The 25743-nt window shown below is 31.4% G+C and overlaps 1 protein-coding gene across 1 annotated transcript in view; it reads right to left on the minus strand.

Annotated features, from left to right (window-relative positions):
- LOC103575322 (serine-rich adhesin for platelets) overlaps positions 1-25743 on the minus strand; it is a 155226-nt gene that overhangs the window by 105769 nt on the left and 23714 nt on the right. Inside the window, exons 2-5 of the mRNA XM_053739157.1 lie at positions 22855-22964; positions 22572-22783; positions 22315-22509; positions 11529-11672 (exon numbers count right to left, since the gene is read on the minus strand). Coding sequence (XP_053595132.1) covers positions 11529-11672; positions 22315-22509; positions 22572-22783; positions 22855-22964 — 661 coding nt within the window. The remainder of the gene's footprint in view (positions 1-11528; positions 11673-22314; positions 22510-22571; positions 22784-22854; positions 22965-25743) is intronic.

Consider the following 25743-nt stretch of genomic DNA (forward strand, 5'->3'; position numbering starts at 1 on the left):
ATCATTAACATATCAGCTAGGTTGTTTGATAAATAATTTGAGAATATCTTAACTTTCGACGGTTAATTTTTAAAAATTTTTTTATTAAACACAGTTCAAGCACAATGATTTTCACTAGCACTTTGAATAAAGTTTTGATCTTTTTTCTCTATACAGTTATGTTATCATTTTAAAAATACTAAATAACTTTTGTTAAGAGCCCCGTACTAGAGATAATATAACCTTACTTCAGCAGTATTTTAAAGAAGAGTTAAACTTGTAAAAAACTGCAAAGATTTTAAGCACAAAACTACACTTTTATAATACCAATTCCCGCAGTAAGGGCTATAGGAAGCATAATGAATCAGCCCCCGAAGGATATCTGGAATATCATCTGAGGGTATGTTTATACTAATAAGGTACGTTGATCCTACAAGTTTTAGATCTTTATCTACTTGGGTTTTTAAATAAATCGAAAACAACAGAAAATTAGAAAAAAATTTTGAATGTTTCTTGCGGCAATTGGGAGTTTGTCGGCCGTCAACTTTCCTGAAAATTTTAGTTCATTCGATTGGGTAGACAAGAAAATATTTGCGAATTACGAAAAAAATTTTTTTTTTTTTACTTTTTTTTCAATTTCTGAGAAACGACTCAAACGATCGACTTCAAAATCTAATCAGCTCTCAAACTTACAAAACGCGCCGATTGCCACCTCGAACACTAAAATCCACAACAGGACTATGCTGTTACTCTGGTAGTCCTTATCAAGGGCGCCACTGGAACTAATAACGGCCACCCAGTGTCGGATCTTAGATCGTCAGGGTCGATGTAAATTTTATTTTGTAAGAGAAGGATAGGGAAGGATAATTTATAATTAATTTATTTATTTCACGTTTAATAATTTCAACCTTTATTTATTCAACCTTATAAACCTTTGTAACCTTGTAATCTTCTATATTTTATAAACCTTATTACTTATAACCTTATGTGTCAACTACCTTTAACTTACTTTAACAAATTCAACCTTAACTTAAGCCAACTACCTTTAGCTATATCACAAACACACTCACTCTAAGTTTCCTGGACGGTTCTACACATACGCGACTTTCTTAAATTTATCTTGACGCGGTCAACAAGACCCTCTACTTGGCTAAAACCTTAAACCTAGGTCACGCGGTCACCTTAACCCTCTACGTGATAAAACTCTTATAAATAATTCACACGGTCCCCTGGACCTTCTACGTGATTTTACCACTTATTCAATTATTACCAAATTCCATATTTATGCTTTTTACACTCACACACTTTTTACATTATAAAATTTCATTACACCTATTTCTTTGTATATAATTTATTTCCACCTAATTCATTACCACATTAAAATCACTTAATAAACTCAACAACTGATTTCTTACAAACGCTAACCTTCCCTGATCAACAATTTTGTCAAGCCGGTTTTATGATTTATTTTATTTGACCGCTTAACAATTTATTCACCGACTCTATACCCAATACTCAAAACGTGAACATCAATTTTCACGATTTACTTTACGACACTTATAACAGGGATTTATTTGAATAAATTAATTTTATTTGTAAATAAATATTTAAATTTGAATTGTGTTCGACTGCGCTCTCAGTCCACGCATTGCCGTTGTCGCCACGCCGTTGACGATCGATAATATGGGACTCTATAAATTGGTTGGTACGCTTGGGCGTGCGACGAATGGGTACTCTACGGGGGCCCCGAGTCCTACCGTTTCTAGAATCTAAAAATTCATAAAAATCTGGTTGGTACGAGCCTGGGATGAGATTGAGAGTGGGGACTGCCGGCTTCGCAGCGCACCGAGATGCACTCCAGCGTCACTCACTGCCTAGAGCTGCTCACGATTAGTCGCATTGAAATTCATAAACACATTTTCAATAAAATTTACAATAATTCAATAAAGTTTATGGTGAGTCGCGAGATCCTATTCAAGTAAATTAAGTATCGCCAAAGTGAGTTTCGAAAAACCATTGATTATAATCACTATAAGATTACGGTGAGTCGGAAGACACCGGTCTTTTTTTTCATCTTAAGAAACAACTATCTGAACGGTGAGTCTAAGTCTGACTCCGGATACACTATCTCACAATCCATGATTGCTGTGGCTCTTGTTGAGATTTCATGTACAAATGATAGAATTGCGCTGAGTTTATCAACCGCAAAATTAATTAATGAAAATAAATTCATCAGGACTCGACAATCTACAGTTTCCGGCGTCAGTAAGCATGAGTGGCGTCCCTCTTCCTACCTCATGGCGTCCAAGAAGTGGTTTTGGCGCCCTCTAGGGGACGTCAAAACAGGCAAGTACCACCGTCTCCGCGGGTTCTGGGACCAGTACTCCAACCGTTAGCGGTGACCGCATGTCTTGCACCTTGTAACATGCGGCAACTCTGTGGTTGCAGGAAGCCAATAGGTACCTCTGCGTGGGCGAAGCCGACCCCTTTTAAACGTCTTAAAATTCTAAGGGTAATAGCCTGTACACAATACTATCACTAGCATATAGTGATAATCACTCGGTAATAATAATTGAGGGCAAGCTTATTTAACGGCTGCCTTAAATCCGAGTGAGTATAATGTGGAAGAAACCCTATTTGGGGTAATGAGAGAAGGCTGTGACTCGCTGCTAATCTGCAGTATGTCCACCAATACATGGAATTGGTACCATGGGGGACCCATTCCAAGCCCCACTTCGACCAGAGTCTCTCTATTTCCTGAGATGGGAGGAGTGTTTGGGTTCAAGTGAGGACGGTCTCGTAGTGGCTGTTGGTGAGGCACCCACATGCATTGTATGCCTAATGGGTAAGCTAATGTGAGCTTATGCTCATATTTTGCTTTTATAATATTACGGTAGTGGATAGGCGATTACGCAGCGCGAGTGTGCTCAAAAGGGTGAGGAATCGGCCTCCCGTCAAACGGAGGTGGACTTAACCGTCCCGTTACATTAATTAGTTACCTCACGGCGTCGTCATCAACACCATCGACAAATTTGGTAATTTATGAAAGCCATCTTGGATAATTAAATCTTTTTATTCTTTAAATAAATCTACATTGAAATTAAGAAAAATTTTACATATAGTTAAAATAAAATTTATCGTTTTTGCGGCGTGGGTTCGAGAATGTTCGGTCGCCATTTTATAATCGGTTCGAGATTCATATTATTGGGTAGCGTCGTATTAAATAATTAATTCAGTTGAGTCTAACGACCTCTGATTAATTAATTAATAATTAATAATTAATAATTGTGAAATTTTAATTTTATTTAAAGTTAGCAGCTATTTCTCTAGAGATACTGAATCTCACAGACCGTTCTCGAGAAGGTGCTGAAGTTTAGTTTGATAGCGACCTTAATGCTGAGTCTCACCGACCGCACCACTGGGAACTTTACTTAAGTAAAATTTATTAGAATAAAATTTAAATAAAATAAAATTCAGGCTAGAAAGTCAACCCAGAACTTCAGGCGTCAAATAAGATTATAAAATTGCGGACAGTGTGCGTGTGAGTGTGAAATGAAATAAATTTTTGCCTCGCCAGCAAATTGTATTATATAAAGGAGATGATAGTAGTTATTATAATTGAAGGAATTTATATTAAATTTAAATCTAAATCAAATTTTAAAATACGTTAACATTGTCGGCAAATTGAAATTTTATTATTGTCAAAACATTTAATGTTAAACTAGAAAGTATATCTGTTGCCACATAATTATTGTAAATAAATTTAGATATATTTTATTAAAGTAAATTTACTGAAATAATTATTCTCAATCGATTAATGACGCTGAGTCTCACCGACCGCTCATTAAGTGATTGAATTTGTTTATATTTGAAACCTAACTCTGCAGCTGTGTGGTCCAGCCACGATAAGGAAATTTTCGAACTCGTCCTTGAGATTTCTTTTTCTCTCTGCTTTGTTTTGTCTTGCATACGATACTGAGAGGTCGTGCAACTTGCTCTCAGTGGCGCCCTTAGAACTTTTTGAGTTCAAAAGGTATCCAAATTGTGACCTCGTAGGCCTCGTCGTCAAGACCACGGAAGACGAGGGGTACCTGGTTATACACTTTTAACGTTCATAAATTATTAATTGATCTTATTTAATTTATTACTTTAATTAAATTTTATCCTGACATTAATGACTAAATAATTTTGACTAGATTGCAATTGATTTTCCGGCAATGCTTTACATAACCTACCTCGAAAATTCTAGAAGAATTTTCCGGCAAGTGACATAGACAACCTGTCTGGAAATAACAGAGCTAATTATTGTTGAGTCCGGGTTTTCGATTATTTTATTACACGTAAATAGGCACGACAATACTCTGCAGACACGACGTATATTTATATATTTTAACGAAGAAATATTCCGGCTTCCCTGCCTGGAATATTTTACTGTGCAATATCTCTGGCAACCTGCCTGGAGTTAATTAATTAAATATCTTTACAATAAAATTTTTCCAAGTCCTTCTCGTGGTTATATCGTCCAATATTGTTCTCTTCGTCTCGTCTTTTGTCTCGTTCAGGTCTTGTCCCTTATTATGTCTCGTTCAAGTTTCATTCTTTATTAGGTCTTGTTCTTTGTCTTCACCGTGGGTCTTACGCTCCTTCCCTCTCCTTTAAAAACCCACGTACTCTCCTTCATTCTGTTATTTAGACGCAATCAGTTCTCAGTAATAAAAGGAACCGGCTACCTGCCTGGTATCTTGTAACAATTTCGATTTTCTTTTATCGCTTGGTTCCACAATAATTAATCAAGTCCCAATTAAATAAATTTACCTGATATAATTTTCGGCGTCTGAATGTCGGCGTCTCCTAAGGTGTTAACTCTCTGACTCGAGTCATCTGAACGTCTATCCAGTCCGGTCGTTCCAGTGACTACTGTGCATCTCGATGGTTGGCCAGTCTTACTGGCTCTGTCTCCGTGCCCGTGCATCTGGGTGGTTACCCGGTCCTGCTGACTCTGCCACGTCTCTGCTTCTGTCTTGCAGTTTTATTAATTTCGCTCGATGATTTTCGGCCATGATCGGAAAACTTCTTCTCTACCAAATTATGATTGGTCTTCGCGTGCTAGTATTTTCAATTAGCGCGCCTGGCGACAAGTCGGAAAACTTAATTGAATGCCTTTTGAGGTAGCAGGTACGGTAAATGACCAACCGTGAAAAATCACGATTTTAGTCGATAATGTAACTCAATTCACCACGTTACAAATCGGCTGATTCGTTCAAGAGGTATCATCGAAGGAAGAAATGTTAAAAATCGGTTTTTCTCGAATATCTATGAAACGACTAAATCAAACGTTTCGAAAATTTAATCAGCTCTAGAACTCGATAAGACAAGTCGATTATCGCCTCGAACATCAAACCCGGTTCATCATTTCAAAAGATATCAGCGACGGAAAGTTTAGAAAAGAACATTTAATATCATATTTCCCAGATATATCATAATATAATATACTACAATGTATTTAAAATCATCCAAACTCTTCGGCTTTATGGTATCTCTTAATCGTCACATAACGTAATACGATTCATTCTTTAGTTTAAATATTATTATTAACAAAAAAATTAAAAAAACACCGTTTTTAACTTTTTCTCCGATATTTTATATATTACTTTTAACTTCCAGCTAAGAAAATTGAAAATTTCAAAAATTCGGGATGGTATTGGTTTCGGTCCGATTTTCGAAAATCGAATTTCTAACAGATCTTGACGTTTTGAGGTTCTCGGAAGCTATTCTGACTAAATTCAAGTTGATGTCCGAGTGTATGTAAGTATGTACGTACCTATGTAAATATCTGAAACGGGTGAACTGACTTTGATCTACAAGGTGGTATTCAGCGCAGCTTGTAAATATCGACAAACTATGAAAATTGAGCTTCATCGGTAGGGTGCGTTTGGAGATATTCCAAAATTAAAATTTATCAAAAATGTTGTTTTGGATAACTACTAATGTGTTTAATGGATTGATCCCAAAATCTAATCAGCTCTAAAACTTTTTACGCCGCGTCAAATGCCATCCCGACCATCAAAACCGGTTCATTCGTTCAAGAGAAACCGTTGTCGAAAGAATTACCAAAAAAATTTTTTTAAGTTTTTTCGAAATTTCTTAAAAACGACCAGATTAATCAATCCCAATCGTAATCAACTCTAGTTCTCAATGAAATGCGTCGATTGCTAACTAAACCGTCTCAATCGGTAAGTTCGTTCCAAAGATATCGTTGAAGAAAAAAATGGTAAATAGTATATTACACACCCAAGGCAGTAAAGTAAGAAATGTCTTAAATCACATGTTTATTGACCTCGGCTCCCTCTCTCTCAATTGAGGGTATTCCCTAAATACCCTCAATTCTTTTTTCGAAAACATTGGCATACAAAAGTATTTTCGAGCTCAAAGAGCTCGAAAATGTATTTACGACAATGATTTTGAGCTCAAGTATCGGGAAGTTTTGGGTCTGGCCCGCAGGGTCAACCGATAGACAGATTTTTTTTTAACTTTCCACTAAGAAAATCGACTATTTTCAAGAAATTTGGAAAGTTATTGTTTTCACCCCAATTTCCGAAGATCGAGTTTTCTTTATATGTCAACGTTTTGAGGTCCTAGGAAGCTATTCTGACCATTTTCAGAATCATGTCCGAGTGTGTATTACGGTATTAAAAAATAACAAATTTTTTCTTTTTCTCGGAAACAGGTTCAAAAGTTTCATTTAGATTAAAAAAAAAGACGCCTATGAAATTTAGAGCTCTTAATATTGACATTAAGAGGTTCTACCTTAGACTTTTCTACTTTCCATAAGAATAACATGAAAAAAATTTTTTTTGCGTCTTCTGATTCTTATAAGTAGCTAACGATAGGTTATAGAAATAATTGGCGGGCATATATTTGTAGGTAACTGAATGCTCTACAAAAAATCGGTTTGTCGGTTGACCCTGTGGGCCAGCCCCAAAACTTCCCGCCCATTTCGAGCTCCTCGAGCTCGAAAAATTGTTATGGATACATTTTCGAGCTCTTTGAGCTCGAAAATACTTTTGTATGCCTTTGTTTTCAAAAAAAAAAAAAAAAAAAAAAAAAAACGTTTTTTACCATTTTTTCTACCACGATATCTTTCGAACGAATGAACCGATTGAGACATTTATGGTGGCAATCGACGCGTTTTATTGAGTTCTACAACTTATCAGATTTTTAAATTGATCTATAGAGTCGTTTTTGAGAAATTTCCAAAATACTATAAAAAAATGTTTTTTTAATTCTTTCGTTAACGGTTTCTCTTGAACGGATGATCCGATTTTGATTTTTGAGGCGGCATTAGACGCGGCTTACAAAGTTGTAAAGCTCATAAGATTCTGGAATCAATCCATCGGGCAAATCAAAAGTTATTCAAAAAAATCATTTTTGAAAAAATTTTATGTTTGAAATATCTCCAAACGTACCACACCGATTAAGCTCAAATATTTAGTGTTTATAGTAAATAACAAGCCACGTCGAATGATACCTCGAAGATCAAAATCGGTTCATCCGTTAAAAGTTACAGAATATTTACATACGTACGTACTTACGTACGTACATACATACATACCCTCGGACATCATCTTGAATTTAATCGGAATAGCTTTCTAGGACCTCAAAACGTCGACATCTGTTTTAATTTCGATTTTCACAAATCGGAGTGAAACCAATAACTTCCCGAATTTTTGAAAATTTGCAATTTTCTTAGCGGGAAATTAAAAAAGTTCCTTATTAGTAGATTTCATAAAAATCTAACTATTCTATTCGTCCTCATGATGGAATTTTTGAAAAATTTTGCTATCTTTAAACTTAGCGTGTCGAGCTGAGTCAGGAAATACATTTGTTTCAAAAGTTAATATATGTATTTATATATATACAATATAACGCGCCGTTCTCCAACGATAGCGTCTACAATTCTACACCGATCTTAATGAAACTTAGTATATTTATTCTATGGACAATGACCTTGGATGAGTTTGAAGATGAGCTAAATTGGCCAATAAGTTTAGAAATTGTGGTTAATTAAAATTTTGTAAAATTTTCAAAAGAAAATTGTTTACCGATTCAACCAGATGTAACTTTTAAAGGGAAAGAGATAGCTTATTCTTGTTTATTCTATCTATAAGCTCGCTCAATTGCTATCAATTTTCACTATGCAGCTCATTGATTTTACCGCTTTTTCTAATAGATAAATGGTTTTAAAAATTTACAAAATATTATAAAAACTAATTTCATGCAGGTTGTCACTTTGATTATCACCACAGTTTTAAACCGATTGCTTCGAAACTTGGTATACGTATTCTGTGGGTGACTACCTTGATCGAGTTGGAAAATGAGCTCAATCGGTCGATTAGTTTATAAGTTACAGCATTCCAAACTTTTCAAAATGTCAAAAATTCATATTTTTACTTATTCTTTCTTCAATATTATTTGAATGTTATAACTTATCGACTTTCTATCAAATTAATCTGAAAGCTCTTCAAATAAGCTTTAATTTTCATGACTATATATGTTCCTAGACCAATGAAATTTCTTATCTTAGCACTCATTAAATGAATTTTTGCTATTGCATTGGTTCTCCTATTTTCAATAGATTCCATAGAATCCTAACTAATACTGTATCATTAGTAAATTTATGAAACTGATTGAATTCATATTATTGCTGTGTAACACTCATAAAATCTAAATATTGTAACCGGGATCCGGTAAATATTTTCAACGTCATGCTCGAGAGACAACCAGAACCTGGTGGCTGCTTACGGTAACTAGACAACGAGGGATAAACTCACATTTACTTATACCTACTGGATTTGCCACGAGGCAAAGTTGCAGGACGCATGCGCTAACTTGGAGCACGAGGTAGTAACCGACGCGTTGAGGGGTAGATCGGACAATTCTGCGTCAGCTACAGTTGAGCTCACCTCGCTTAAAGTATTTGACTGATCATCAATATCCATATTGTTACTTGTCATCAGTATTCGAATTGCTACTTATTACGTTCAATCCATTTGGAAATTATTTGGTGGAGTTCAGGAAGGAAGTTTTTGAGTTGATTGTGGAATCCTGGAATCATCGGTAATTCTTTGTCAGTTGTTTAAACCTTGAAGGATGTAGACTTGGATAGACCTGGACGCCAAGCAAGCCGAGATGGCCGAATCCAGAGACGTAGGTTTCTTCGATTTATAAATAAATTTATAGTTTATACTCCGGTAACAATAATTAATTATTATAATTATAAATCACATAAAACTTTTATAAAAAAATTAAAGACAAGCATAATAATCTCCGTCTGAGAATAAAATAAAATAAATTAGATATTGTATAATCATTGAGAAAATACAGTTTTGAGTTTGTGAAGTATCAAGTAAAATTAAAGTAAAGTCATCAAGTCGAGTCAGTGTTCTTGAAGCCGCAATATTGCTAGCTTGTGTCGTATATTTATTGTCGCGGTTTTATTAAATTTATTTATTGTAAAGTGAGATCTGTTGCCTGGGAAAATTGGTTAAATAAAATTGTTATTTGTTCTATATATATATATATATATATATATATATATATATATATATATATATATTTATATATGAATAACGTGGTTAAGTTACGACGCATGCACACTACACTCGTCCATTCTACTCGACTCTTCTCAACTCCCCCCATTCTTTAAAATATAGAAGGCTTGCTATATAAGCAATGCCTCTTCTCGCCTATTCTAAGCTTTCACTCAATGGTTCTCCTCTGGTGCTACCTCCCCTTTTCCGCCTCAAATCGTTCAATTTTAGCCTCCGTAAAGAAGTTTCACTTCAAAAATTATTTGCCATCGGGTCAACCCGACGAGTTCCCTATCAAGACTTCACCAGGAAATCTTTATTCAAAACAATTTATTTGCCAACGGGCCGACCTGACAAGTTCCTTGCCAGGACCTCATGAGGATATCCTTATTCAGAAAAAAGATATCCAATCCCTTTAAATATTTTATTTACATGCTAAAAATTAAACAAAGTACGAATGAATATTATATAAAAATCAAGTATGATAACTATTTTTTTAGATCATAAAGGTTCCTAGAAAAATTTAATTCAATGTGTTTTATACATAGTAACATCGTTTTATAAGCATTTTATAATAAATATAAATTTAAATTCTTAAAAAAAATTAAGTTCAAATGACTGCAGTAAAAAAGTGGCTAATTTTTTTTATTCGATAAAAAGTTACTTTTGTAGAGAATTTCATTTCCTACAAAATGGCACCTCGGACATTTTTTAATCAGTTTTATTTAATAAGTTATAGAACATTAAGTTGAGATAGAAAATTTTTTTTTCGAAAAGTTCTTATTTACGCGAGCGCTAATTGAAAAATGGACATATCGAGTTGAAATATTAACACGATTTTTTTTTTCATATGAGGGAACCTAATTTTCGTATGGGACCGAAAAAAAAATATTGATTTCATTTGGCACAGTCTACTGCAGATACTTGTGGCTGGATTTCAATAGCAAGTCTAGAGCAAGCCTTACTCAAGAAATTCGTGCCGGATTATAACTCAATTCTGGTGGAAGACTATAGTTAAAAATAGTTGCGTATGGCTTGCTCAAGGCCCAAAATTAAGGCATGCCTAAGTACCTGCCGTAAGTTACTGGTGTATGAAATGCGCAAATATCTAAGATATCTTCAATATTCTTGTGTACAATACCTTGAGCAAGTCATGCACAAGTCTTGATGATGATTTTTTGCTATATGATCTTATGCAAGACCGATACGTAGAAAAAGATACTAGTGACTAGGGGTTTTGCTCAAAGCACTGGCACCAGAATCTTGCTCAAGCATGCATTGTTGCAAGAATAAAAACATTGCAATAAATCAGTTTTTATATAACAAAAATTGGTTTTTATTATTTTCAATGTGGCGTACCTTTTCGATCGGTTTAATTTCAAAATTGTACGAAAACGTTATCATAGCGAAAAAAAAATAATTTCTGGAAAAATCCATGTTTCAAATGGTTATTATGATGATTATGATTAATATTTATCTCGAGAAAAGCTTTTGCATAGCTCCATAATGTGACCAAATTTCATTCAAATCGGTGTAGCTGTTTTGGAAAAAATTGTATTATTCTAATTTTCTATTTTTTTCGATATTTTCAAAAACCACAGTAGATAAATATCTCTAACTTATAGAATCAACGTATCTTATTAGTACCAACATACCCTTAGATGGTGATCTAGATATCCTTCAGGGACCGACTCCCTATGCTTTTTGTCCTATAGAATTTTCGAGTTAAATAGATAATTTCTACGGCGGTAAAACTGGAGTACAATGAACCGCCTGAAGGTGTAACATTGAAAAACTTCAACATGGATTGAAAAATTAACAATTGTGTCACATTAAAATAAATAAAAACGTATTGACATACCATCACGCAGAAGGTCGGATCAGATATGGACGTGAATGACAAATACGAAAAATTTCAAAAGCCTATAAAGTTAGGATATGTTCAGATCTTATACTTACATATCTATCCGGCCTGTGAGGATTTACGAGCTGTTTAACGCTATCACGTTTTACAAGAACAGCTTGGGAATCACCGACCCAAGCAACATAAAAATTTTTGTTGAAGATTATAGCACATACAGCTGTAGTCCCGCTACTTAGGGTCTGTAAAATTTGAATATATTAAGTCAGTAAAGTTTTTTTTAATTTTCATTCAATAGATTTACAAAATGAGGTTGCAATGTATATTTCGCTGATTTTAATTACTGCTGAAATATATTATTCTGCATCAAAATATAAGAGATATGTTATTATTTGTTTGTGGTAAAAAACTTTTCGAGAATGAAACTGGCTCTTAAACTGTCATACTACCTCTTAAAAGTAGCTTAACGTTTCATATACTCACAGCTTTTATTTTTTAATGAAACCATCCGAAAAATTCTTTACCAGAACTTTCTGCTCGCCATCAGCACCGTTACCACTGTACTGTCAGTAAATGAGAAAACAAATGGTTTAGAGTTTATTTGCACATCAATCACTATTACCTTGATGTATTTATTTATAACTTTGAAAACTGAACTAACAGAACACAGTTATAGCATTACTTGATCAAGTTTGTTAATTCAAAAAAAAAATTAACTATTCAATTTTTATTTAAAGAAACTTACTTGGTTCATCAATTATTTATGATACAGTATACATTTCAGGGTTGAATTAACAATTTAATTTAATGCAGTTCTAATACAGTTACTAAAATAATTCAAATTTTGCAATAAAAAGTTTTGGTAATGGTCAAGAAGAGACGTTCTACATATTTTTCAAAGTCACAAGTGCTTACATTGTAAATACCTATACTGAGACTTTTTCTACATGTTTGTTTATACGGCAGTATAAAGTTATGTATTCAAATATATCGTTTTCGAGTTTCATTATACAAATAGTTTATGAATCAATTAAAATTTAGTTGACTCAAATACTAATTGGCCTCGTATGGAGCATATTTAAGAAGAAAATGAAATTTTTCTCAGTACAATCAAAAGAGCAGAAGAGAATAACAAATACGCGTTCCTGCATTTTTATGCTAGAAATTTTATTTATTGGGTAAACCTTGTCCAAAATACATTTTCTTTCTTTTTTGATAACAATCGCAAATTTTTGTAATTCACATGCAAGCATCTATTTAATAAATTTCTTTTGAATTTGTTGCATAATTACAACTACATTTAACTTCAAATGTAGTTGCACTTCCGGCAGTTAAAGGCAGCACTTACTGGGACCAACGGTCACAGCTTTTGAATTCGATCATGCGCAGTGCAACGCATACTTTTTTCCTGCCTTGTGTAGAAAAGACCGGCGCCATTATTTTTCGCAACGTACATATCAAGTGTTAACACGTGTTTAAGTAATTTTATTATTTTGCATTCATCTCGAGATAATTATTTTAAATAATTAATTAAATAAAACAAGTACTCATCATTCTCAATATAAATATATTTATTTAAATAATTTGAGGCACCAGAGCTAAAAAATAAACCACATCAAGAACTCAAGAATTTAAGAGATCAACGACTACGTTTTTTAAAAGGCTATTCGTCGGAAAATGATTACAGGTGTTTAATCATTATTTAAATAATTACTCCAAGTGCTCGCATCATTAAAAGACACTATTTTATAATTATCTTGATTATCATTGTGACGTGGGGCGCCATTGTAAAGGTATGCTCTTGCTTCCTCATACCAGAAAGTTTGAGCAATACTCCATCAACAACTTAGGTAAATAAGCAACTGATGGGTTCTGAAATACCTAGTATAACTGACTACGCAGATTGATTACAGGGGAAATGATGTAATGGATTGTTTTTATACTATAATTCTCGTTATTATAATATTATTTTATTGATTTAATTGATGTTCTCTTTATTTAACAAATTTAAGCGACTGAATGTATGTATCTGGGCATTAGAAACATATGAAAGAATTATTATAGTTAGTGCGTAAATAGGAGATCCTGAGTCTAATCCCATGAGAATTACAATCGATTCAAATAATTTATCTTATACAATTAGTTAGGGAGCTCGTGGTCCTTTTTTTAAATGATCTGCTCATTGTGCAGAAGTGATACATCACTTACTTTCCGATATTTAAAAGCGAAAAATTAATTTCTGCATTATGAGCATCGCTGCGTTTTCGATCAATATCATTTTTGGATTACAAAAAAAAAAAACCTTTTTTAAACGATGTGCTCATTTCTGCTTTTAACTCAAGAGACATAATTGATATGTGAGTAAAGAAAAATACGATTCCCAGATATGGATATTTCTGCGTTCATTAATAATTAATTTTTAATTTTCCGCTAAGAAAATCGACGATTTTCAAAAATTTCGGGAAGTTATTGTTTTCACCCCGATTTTCGAAAATCGAGTTTTCATCAGATGTCGACGTTTTGAGGTCCTAGGAAGCTATTCTGACTATTTTCAGAATGATGTCCGAGTGTGTGTATGTATGTGTGTGTGTGTGTGTGTGTGTGTGTGTGTGTGTGTGTGTGTGTGTGTGTGTGTGTGTGTGTGTGTGTGTGTGTGTGTGTGTGTGTGTGTGTGTGTGTGTGTGTGTGTGTGTGTGTGTGTGTGTGTATGTAAACTCTTTGTAACTTTTGAATTAATGAATCGATTTGGATGGTTGAGGTGGCAATCGAAAGAGCTTATTGGCCTTCAACTTTCCTGAAAATTTCAGATTATTTGATCGAATAGACTCAAAAATATTGGCGAATTACGAAAAAAAAAAAAATTTTTTTTTTAGTTTTTTATTGATTTCTCAAAAACGACTTATACGATCGACTTCAAAATCTAATCAGCTCTAGAACTCAATAAAACGCGTCGATTGCCACCTCAAACATCAAAATCGGATAATCCGTTCGAGAGTTATCGCGGGAGAAAGAAATGGTGAAAAACGGTTTTTTCTAAATATTTTCGAAACGACTGACGCGATCGATTTCAAATTTTAATCAGCTCTAGAACTCAATAAAACGCGCCGTTTGCAACGTTAACAATCAAAATCGACTGATTAGTTCAAAAGATATCGGCGTTGAAAAGTTAAAAAAATAACATTTTATGTTATTTTTTCCGGATAAATCAGAATATAACGTACTAAAATGTGTCTGATATCATACCAACTCATCTTTTTTATGGTTTCTTTCGATCATATAATGTCATCGAACTTGGTTTTTAGTTTAAATCATATTATCAACCAAAAAAATCGAAAAAACGTCGTTTTTAATATTTTTATCGGATATTTCATATTTTATTGTTTCTGACATGAGTCAAAATTTATTTAAATCTTGATTTTGATCCCCGACATTGATTTCTGCCTCAATACACTTATTTTACTGAACAAAATCAGGAACTAAATTTTAAAAACCGCTTCATTGATGATTTTCGATTCTTAAATTTTCAAACTTCAGCATAACAGGTAACTTGTTAGAGCTTGAAAAGATCATAAAAAAACAATTGCATGTGATAGCATTTTCGAGCTCGAAGAGCTCGAAAATATATCTACACTAATGTTTTCGAGCTCTTTGAGGTCGAAAACAGCGGGAAGTTTTGGGGCTGGCCCGCAGGGTCAACCGACAGACCGATTTTTTTTTAGTATTTCGAAAGTATTTCAAAAACGACTTGATGAATCAATTCAAAAATCTGATCAGTTATAGAACTCAATAAAACATGTCGATTGTCGCCTTGAACGTCTTAATCGGTTTATTCGTTCGAGAGATATCGTTTGAAAAAAAATCGTAAAAAACGTTTTCTTTCGAAAACAAAGGCATAAAAAAGTATTTTCGAGCTCGAAGAGAAAATGTATCTACAACAATTTTCTGAGTTCAAAGAGCTCGAAATAGGCGGGAAGTTTTGGGGCTGGCCCGCAGGGTCAACCGACAGACCGATTTTTTTTTTTAATTTTTAAGCTAAAAAAAGTTATGTATTATCTTGAAAATTATTTCAAGTGTTTTAATACGTGTTTTTGATTTTTTAAATTTAAATTGCATTTTTAAAAATGAGTGCATATTTTGATTTTCTTAAAAATTTTTTACAGTAAACTACTACTCAAACCACAACTTTTTAGGACAGTCTGGTCGTGAGTTCGCAACGGTTACTATATTTTTTCAATTTTTGAAAACTGAAAAAAAAATTTTTTTCTCTATTTTATCAAATTTTATCAGTGGTTTCCCCCTTTCAACGTATCTTGAAAAACTTCATGTATATTTTTTAGTATAACAAGCATAGGAAATTGTTAATATTTAAAAAAAACTAATGATTATTTTTCAATGCACCTTCCTGCAATAAATATTTTCTTTATTTTGATAAACAGGATGGCCACAAACCGGGAAAACCGAGAATATCGGGGAAATATCATGGAAATGTCAGGGAATTTTAAAAAGTATCCGGGAAATAAATTACGACAGTTCAAAATTAAAATTTTCTTCAATAATACGCTACAAAAATTAAGGGATATGAGAAAAATTTCAAATTTTAAAGTGATTTCCAACAAGTTGTAACTCGAAGGAAAATGGTCGTACGATAAAAACAAAAACGGCAAATTGTAGCTTTAAGTGTCTAGCTAGTTCTCTGATCTGGTCTTTAAAATTTTTTATTTTATGCGATCCCGGACTAATTCTAAGAAAACTATTAAAAAAGTCATTTACCGAATTTTTGATCGTCATAAAAACGGTCTTCGAGCTTGAATCAATTTTTTCCGATAATTATGATTGATTTTTGATCGCTTCGGAACCGTGTATATAAAAAAAAATTTTAAGACTAGATCAGAAACTAGACAATTGAAGCTTTTGTCTTTTTATTTTTTGTTGAACGACCTCTTTTCTAGAGTTACATGCTGATGAAACTTACTAAAAAAATTAAAATTTTTTTTTAGTATCCCTTAATTTTTGTAATCGGTGTATTTTGAATTTATTTGAATCACAAAATTTCTTATTAAATATTTTAACTTACACATTTTTGACATGGAATAATCCAAAGTAGGGAATATTAAATTATTTTATTGCCTTTTTTTATGATTTCTCGCATGATTTAATTATCAAATTAAATTATTGAAAATGAAAATATTATAAAAACTTTAAATATCTAAATGATACGAATAAACTTCCTAAATCAGCAATTTAAAAAATGCAATTTAAATTTAAAAAATCAAAAAACACGTATTAAAACACTTGAAATAATTTTTTTGTTTTTTTTTTTTTCGAAAATTACATGGAAAAACGATAATTTTTTATTTAGTGAGTATTTTGATTTAAACCATTCCCTAAGAAGTTATCAGTATAAAACCATAAAAAAAACGTTTTTTTTTTAATTCGATATCTTTTGACGGGTGATCAAAAAAATTTCAATATCTTGGAAAAAGAGTTCTTTAGTGGGTCTAAAAAAATAAAAAATATTGAGGAAATCTGAAATGAAAATTTTTGAAACCGTCTGATTTGGCGTGGATTGCCCCACATGTAATATAACCAGCCTTGTCATCACGATAGCGCCTACATTTCTTATCGGACCTTAATAAAATTTTCCATACTTATTCTATAAGCGATTATCTTGATCATTCGAAGATGGGCTAAATTGGTCAATTACTTCAGAAGTTACGACTGTTTGAAATTTTCACGATTTTTCGAAAAAATCATATAACTAGTAAACTAAAGGCCATAGACAATTTTTGTAAAAAGTGTTTCGAAGCTTGTTTGATAAGCTGTTATTTTTGACATTAACTTTTATGTTTCGACTATTTCTTTCAATAATTTGATAGTCTTGAATGTTTAGATGGAATCAAAAAATTTAGAAAAAATGGTTTTCATTCCGGATAACTTATGTATTTCCCATTATACATATAAAAAAGATACACTGTTTTTTTCATGTATATCAGGTAAATTAATTCATTTTATACTACTAAATATACTTTTTTCATTTTTAAAGAGCTATCATTTTATTTTATTATATAACTAACTGAAAATAAATTGTGCTAAAAGTACACTAAAAAAAAAATACTGTTTTCAAGTATCTGCGTGTTTAAATCCTCCCGAGTAAATATTTGTTTAATCATAGTAAAAATATACTCCAACCAAGTAATATTTTCTTGATTTAAGAATTTCGATACTTATTTTAAGAAAATATTCTTGGTTGGAGAACATTATTACAAAGATTAAACAATTAGTTTTCTCGAGAAGATTTAAACACGCAGATACTTGAAAACAGTATTTTTTTTCAGTGTATATAATTTTCTATTTTAGAAGTAATAAAAATAAATGTTAAGTACCAATCTTGATACACCCTTGGATGATAATGAAATTCAGGGACGTTTATCATCAGCAATGAACAATGCCAGGGATTGGAGTGGACATGGATTGATACAATTCGAAAAAAGCAATAGAAAAAAAAATCGATTTATAAGGATTTACCTCTTGTATAATTTATTGGTAATATTAAAAAAAAAAATAAAAGAAATGAAATTAATTTTATTTTATATTTTTAAAGCCTCATTTCGTGTATGTTTCACTACGAAAAATTGACTTTTAAAAAAACATATATTCTTGATCAAAGAAATAAATTTATTGCAAGTCTTGAAATTACTTATTGCGTAATGAAATATCTAAAGAAAAAATTCTTAATGTTTGTAAAACGTGAACTTTTTTGATTGAGAATATTTTTTTTTATAAAAGTAATTTTTACTCTCGATGTAGCGATAAGAATTTAGTCAAATAAATTTCTAAAGGCTTATATCAGGTTTGCCAGGACAGTTTCATAGCAGGCACACTGAACAGGACCCGGGCTAGGCATGCCGGATTGGGTCCGGAGTACTCATCTGCGTTGCACGCCGAGTCAGGTACAAAGCAGGAGAGCCGGGTCCGGTCCTGGCTAGAGTCAGATCAAAATTTCTAATCGGGCACCATGTAACCTTCGTGATTACACAGTATACCCACTGATTTCAATTTCATATAAATATATAAAATTACATTATTTTGTATATAATATTACAGATTTATTTATTCAGTCAAAAAGCTTAGATATTATTTTTGAATTTTTTATATAATTTTATAAATTTATATAAAATTTTATATGATCATATAAAATTTTTAATAATTGAATTCTAGCAAATTCTATCTAATAGCAATTTCTGAGTGAGTATCATGCTGTGCAAGTGTGTGAATCATGAAGTTTTGTGAAATAATGAAGATACGCCCATATAACGTAACATAATTCGAAAAAACTGATTTTACAATGATTCATAAATCTTATGCAGTCCATGAAATTTTTTAATTCACCGCATTCATAAATTCTATAAAGTATACAAACTTTTTTAAAATTTCTGAAAATAGGCTAACAAGATCATTAACGGGACAGTTAAGCGAATTTCGAAGTTTCAATAATGAATTTAGTTATAAAAAAAAACAAGAAACTAACTTACAAAATAGTAGGTACCAGATCAGACTTCAAATTCAAAGATCGCGGGATCGAGCCTACAAATCTGCGGATTTTTTTTTTTTTTTGTTTTTTTTTTTCGTAATAAAATTTGTGAATACATCATGGAACCATGGTGGGTACACCGTCGAACCACGATAGGGACATTGTGTAATCACGGTGGTTATACGGTGGAACCATCGTGCACTGAGAAAAAATTTCTCTTCAGACAATTACATTTTTTTGTTAAATTCTATTAAATTAAAATTTATTTGGAATAACTAAATTTTATTAAGTCAATAAAATCTATTTTCTCATTTTTAACAAATGATTTAATAGACTCTATTTGGTCGACATTAATGATTCTCTCTTTAAGATAATAAAATCATTGGGTAAAGTTAAGAAAATATTCATGTAATAGACAACTAAATTACTTTATCGTAAATAAGTATATATATTTGTTGGAGGTTAATAAATATATATTTAAACCTAATGGTTACTGATTTAAAAAGTTACGGTGCTAAGCAGCATCAGCGGGAGTAGTTCGGTGTTCACCACTAGATTGCGCCCACCTCTTGTAGTGTCTCTGGTAAGAAACTTATTTTAGAATTATTATGTTCCCAACTTAAAGCATTAATGGCATGGGTAACCCGCTGAATGTTAGCAGAGAGACGATAACCCTTTTTTGATAGTATTATAGAGGTATCCTGTACTACGCTATGACATTAATGTTTCCTTGAATAATTTTTGTCAGAGTACAAAAAATACGTATTAAGGAAATAATTTATTTTTCTAAATATGGATTCATTTAATTGTTAAATAGAAATTCTGTCATTTTAAAATAATATTGAATTATTATTAATAACTTATTCTCTAAGGCTCACTAATATATTTCATTATGACTACTTTACAAGCTCTACAAGTAATCAATTTATTTATGCTTGCTACTTAACGCGTAATTATCTTTACTTAATATTTTGTAGTTTCTAATAATTTGTTTTGTTGGTGGATTATAAAATATTACATTAAAACAACCAAATATATGATTGGCAATTGGTAATCAAATCATTTTGTTGTCATAACTGAAATTTAGTTGTCAGAAAAAAATTTTTGTCTCTACGGTGTTTTCACGGTGTTTCTACCACGATTCAAAACCACCAGGAGTAGTTATTATTTTTTTCATTCTTTCTCTCCATCAACTACTGGCAGCTCTAGTGTAACAGTATAGATTTTAAAAAAAATAGAGCGACATCTAAGACAAAAAGGTGGAATATTTTAAAAAAAGGCCATTCGGCAGCCGAAATGAAAGGTAGATTTTTCAATTAATCGATATAAAAAGTTAGTTTTATACATCTATATCTTGTAATACATGTTAGTGTATAGTCATGATATGAAATTAGACTCGTTGTCTATGAGTGAGGATAAAAAAGGACGACGATTATTTTCGATAGAGAACTTCAGATAGTTGATTTGACATAACATTTTATAGGTAATGTACCAAATAAACCTTCACATAAATAAAGTATAGAAAATTTAATGAGTATGAGATCATAATTGTAATCGCCTTTACCATGGCAAGACCAGTTATAATTATAGGACGTACAGGTTCGATTGGAACACCATAAATAATAAAAGAAATACTTTTAAAATATAAAATAGCTGTGAAATTTACCCGTCCGGCATCAATGTCGAAAAGATGGCATAATGTTATCCAAAAAATGTTACCTTTAAGAGCTCAGAAAAATATTATCGTTTTGATAACTTTATGTTGAGGTCATTTAAAAGAAGTCTGAAAGTTAGCAAAATGATAACTATTTATGGATGTCTCTAGAACATCAAAAAAATAACTTTCCTATGAGACTATTATAACCTCAACGTTCGTCAGCTAATGTCATTGTAACCTAAAAGTATCAATGATTATAAACATTATTTATTGATTCTGCTCTAAAGTAATTACATATAATTAGTTATTATAAATACAATAGGAAAATGTCGAAAAGAAAAATTTTTAAAAATTTGTGTAAAGGTCAAAAAAAATAACCGAATACGTTGTTTTTTAAATAAATTACATAATTTTGAAAATTCATCTAGTGATGAAAATTAAAAAGTGGAAAATAATTCATGGTTTATGAGTAATAATATATCTTGTGATGAATTGGATGATGTTAATAATGAAAGAAATATTAATACAGACAATAATATTGATGGCGAAAAACTTAATGAAAATCAAATAAGTAATTACAGTTCTGACAGTGAAACTAGTGGCAATTCTGACTCACGTATATTATCGATCTGTAATCAATCAAACAAGAATGCTTTAGTAGCTATCAATGAAACAAGTTTATCATCGAAACTAGCTCAGTGGGTGACTGATTTCAATATATCACGTGAAACAGCGAATAAACTCCTAAAAATATTAAAAACATCGAATCAAGCAGGAATCAGTAATCTACCTCTTGATTCTCGGACCTTACTTGGTACACCGGAAACACCGATAGTAATGATTGTCATTAATATTAATATCGATGGGCTGCCGATCGCTAAAAGTTCGACGAGTCAACTTTATCCCATTCTTGCGCAAATTCATCCCAAAGTTTCTCAGCCATTTGTAATTGGGATATATCATGGATATGATAAACCCAAAAGTGTTGACATTATGATCTCTATAAACTGATTTCTTTAAGATCTCAAAAAAATGTTATCTTTAAGAGTTCTGTATGTCATCTTTCTGCTGGACGGGTACAGGTTATTTTGTTTACAATAAAATACACGTGAGAAAATTGTATTATGATGGGGAATGCATAAGTTATGAGATAATTTATAAGTAAAATAAAAATTCATAATAAAAAAAATAAATTAAAATTATAAAATAAATGTAATTAATAAAAATAAAACTGTAATGTCCGATAGATGTCTCTCATATTTAACTTGAGTCTCTCATATTAATTGTTCGCAACTGGAGCCAGTCTATTGTAAATTACCAACTACTGTATTCTTTTGTTAATTAACATTAAACGTGTATCCAACTATGATTGCGTTGTTACTAATTTGACATATATAATTTAACACTATCTCACATACTTTACAAAAACGAGTGATTGAGGTGTGCACTTTTTGATTTTCCAACATTTTTGTTAAATGTTAGCCGACAATTAGTTATCATCTTACCAATTAATACCTTACATTTGAAACTCATAAACTACCTTTAGAGGGCGTCATCTCTAAATCTAGTCCATTCCTAAAAATAGTTTTTCGCAGATAAAAAGTACGTATTTCTTGGATTCCGATATCGAATAACATCTTACAGCTGTAATGAGATCAGCGTGGTACACCTAGAAATTTTTGCTTATCAGACTTACAAGTTTTTTACATTTCTGAATAAAGTGAGCATCAGTTGTCAAGAAAGCGTCACGTAAAGCACATTCTAGATTATTTGGGTAGTAAATACTTTCAGCTAAATACTGATGAAGATGTGTTGCACAATAAACAGCGGCATCTTGACCCGCATGTCCGTCAAAAACTGCATAATAACTAGCTGGATAATCATCCTTCATCTTAAATAAAATTATGACGATTGTGTAAACAATTGTAATGTTAAATAAACGCCTTCACCTACCTCTATATTGAAGGTAGTATTCAAATCATGTAATATTGTATGTCTATCTTCCATTTTTCGTCTATTATTTCTTATTGCAAAAACTGAAGTGAGAGGAAGAGGTGTAGATGGCGGTGGTGGAAGCAAAGCAAGCCTACTGTTATCTAAATAACGCTGACAAATTTCATTTACTTTTTTTGTTACTGCCTGCATCAATTTTAACGGTGCGTAGGCTGAAAAAATATTAATTACGGACTCTATTCTCAACTCATAACCAATTTAGAATAACATTTTTGTAACATACTGTTCTTCTCTGGCTTCAAACCACAAAGTTCTGGTTGTAGTCTGAATATTGGCTTTATTTCTTGAATTACCAAATGAACCAAAAATGACTGCAAGTTAGGTGGACAATATCTGAAAAGGATAAAAAAAATATTTGCATGTAAATAATTATTTCAAATAAAAAAAATTAGAAAAACGGTTAGATCCATATAATATAAGCAATATAAGCTGCTCCTTTTTGAATCAGTCAACATACGATTTTTATATTGATAGAATACATGACTGCATCGTGACCATTGCTGAGACACTATTCTCCACTGCTGCTAAACAAGAAAAGCAATTAACAAGTGATGGAAACGAGAGTGAAGATACGACAGATGGGAGTGTTTCTGGTGATGGAACGTGGAAGAAGCGTGGCTTTGCACGTTTGAACCAGTTGATCTGGAAAATGATTAGATCTGATCATATATAGACGTATATATGGGCTTATAACAGCCAGGTATGATCAGATCTAATTATGTATGGGGTCATATATAATTATATATAATTATATATGACCACATATATAATCATATATAATTAGACAAAAACTTTTTTCATCGGGAATATTTATAAGTTTATAGATAAATAGATTGAATTATATGTATCTAATGAATTCTATTGTAATTTATGTACAAAATCAGATTCATCATTAGGTGCATTATTTACGTTGGATGTATCGACTTGATTATTTGAGTTAAATAATACCATAAACTTTTCTTTATTGTAAGTTCATATCAAACTAGAGGATCAGACTACAATCAGGCGATCACCAAAGTTAAGCAACATCGGCGTAGGACATTGATTGGACGGGTGACCTCGTAGTAAAGTAGTGGTCAACGGATAGTAATTTTTTTTTTTTTTATTTAAATTTAACCCACATTTATATTGATGAAGACATTAAATCCTAATTAAATTACTTAATTAACAATTTAAAGATATTCTAAATGAGATTCTAAAAATAACTATATTCGTTCATACATGATTATATATAATCATATATGATTATATATAATCAGATCTGGCCAATTTTTGGATCTGATCATATATGGGTGATTATACATGATCAGACCTAGCCAATTTTTGGATCTGATTATATATAGACAATTATGCATGATCATATATGAGTAGACAAAATCTTTTTTCATCGGGTACTTTCCATTTCGGCTGCCGAATGGCCTCCCTGTTTAGAAAATCTCATAGAATCCAATAAATTCTCATGAATTCCCATAGAAATTTTATAAGAATGAATGAGTTCTATGAGAAGTGCTGTAATTAAGTATAGGGCCTTATACATACAGCTATAAGAATCTATCGGATTTTTTAAGCAGGCCTTTTTTTCGTTGTTATTAAAATAACTTATAAACTATTGAAGATATGACTAGAACACTTTAAGCTTTATTTATTCTTAATTAATTAATAAACAAATTGAGCTATTAACCGAATCTCTAACTCAATTATACAATGAATTATGTATGGAAGTATTTTCAAAAAAAAATTATTTAATTATTTTTTTAGTCTAAGCATTTTATGAACTACAAATAAAAAAAAAATTAAAGAATTTTTTTTAAGAAAATACTTCCATTCATAATTCATTGTATAATTAAGTTATAGCTTCGGTTGAAAGCTCAATTCGTTTATTAATTAATAAAGAATAGATAAGGCTTGAAGTGTTCTAGTCGTATCTTCAATAGTTTATAAGTTATTCTAAGAACAATAAAAAAAAAAACAGAAAGGTAGCGACAAGTCCAAGTATACAATAATTTTAAAAACTATATAAAAAATAGAAAAAAAAGTTTTCTCAAAAAAAAATACACATGGTTGTTTTTAGTATTTTTTTTTTAATTTAAAAAGAAATATTGCGTAAAAATTCATTCATTTATAACGAATTGTTTGTTAAATAAACACATAAAAAATGAATAAAAATTTTTTTTTAATAATAATACAAGAGAACATGATAAATTATGATGTTAGAAAAAAAATAGTTCTTTAATATTAATATTAAGAAACAAAAAAAATTGTTGATTAGCAAAGGCGTTTTTTTGCAATACATAAATTTTTTTAAGAAACGATTTTTTTCTTAAAAATCATTATTTTCATTAAGTATTTTATTTCCAAAAAAAACTTTTTAAATCTTATTAACAATGCATTTCTTTATAATAATTATTTAAACAATGGAAGTAAAAATTTTTTAAAAATTACTGTTATGTAGTTTTTAGCGATAAAAAAAAAACAAAATAATAAAAAAAGTAAAAAACAAAAATTTTCTTGATTACTTTATTTACGTTTTCCATTTTTCAATACCTTAGATTGTTAATAAAAAAGTGAACAATCAAAATTTTTTAATTTTTCCAACGGCGATCATTTCTAAACCCTTTCAATCATAGCTCCGAGAAGTAAAAAAAAATTCTGGGTTTTGAGTTTACAAATAATCATAGTTTTTATGTAAACTTTCAACAGGTAAAAATTAACTAATCAACAAAAGCATAGTTAATTGAGAAATCGGGGTAAAAATTTTTTTTCGGCGGATTATTATTTATTCATGTGTTTTGAAAGTACCAAATTTTTTTCAACTTCCCGCGAAGAAAATTGCAATTTTTCAAAAATTCGGGAAGTTATGGTTTCAGTCCGATTTTTGAAAATCGATTTTCGAAGAAATCTTGACGTTTTGAGGTTCTAGGAAGCTATTCTGATTAAAATCAAGATGATGTCCGAGTGTATGTATGTATGTACGTACGTACATACGTATGTAAATATTCTGTAATTTTTGAACGGATGAACCGATTTTGATCTTCGAGGTGTCATTCGACGTGGCTTGTTATTTACTATAAACACTGAAAATTTGAGCTTAATCGGTATAGTACGTTCGGAG

Source organism: Microplitis demolitor, chromosome 5 (genome assembly GCF_026212275.2).
Source record: "Microplitis demolitor isolate Queensland-Clemson2020A chromosome 5, iyMicDemo2.1a, whole genome shotgun sequence".
NCBI lineage: Eukaryota > Metazoa > Arthropoda > Insecta > Hymenoptera > Braconidae > Microplitis > Microplitis demolitor.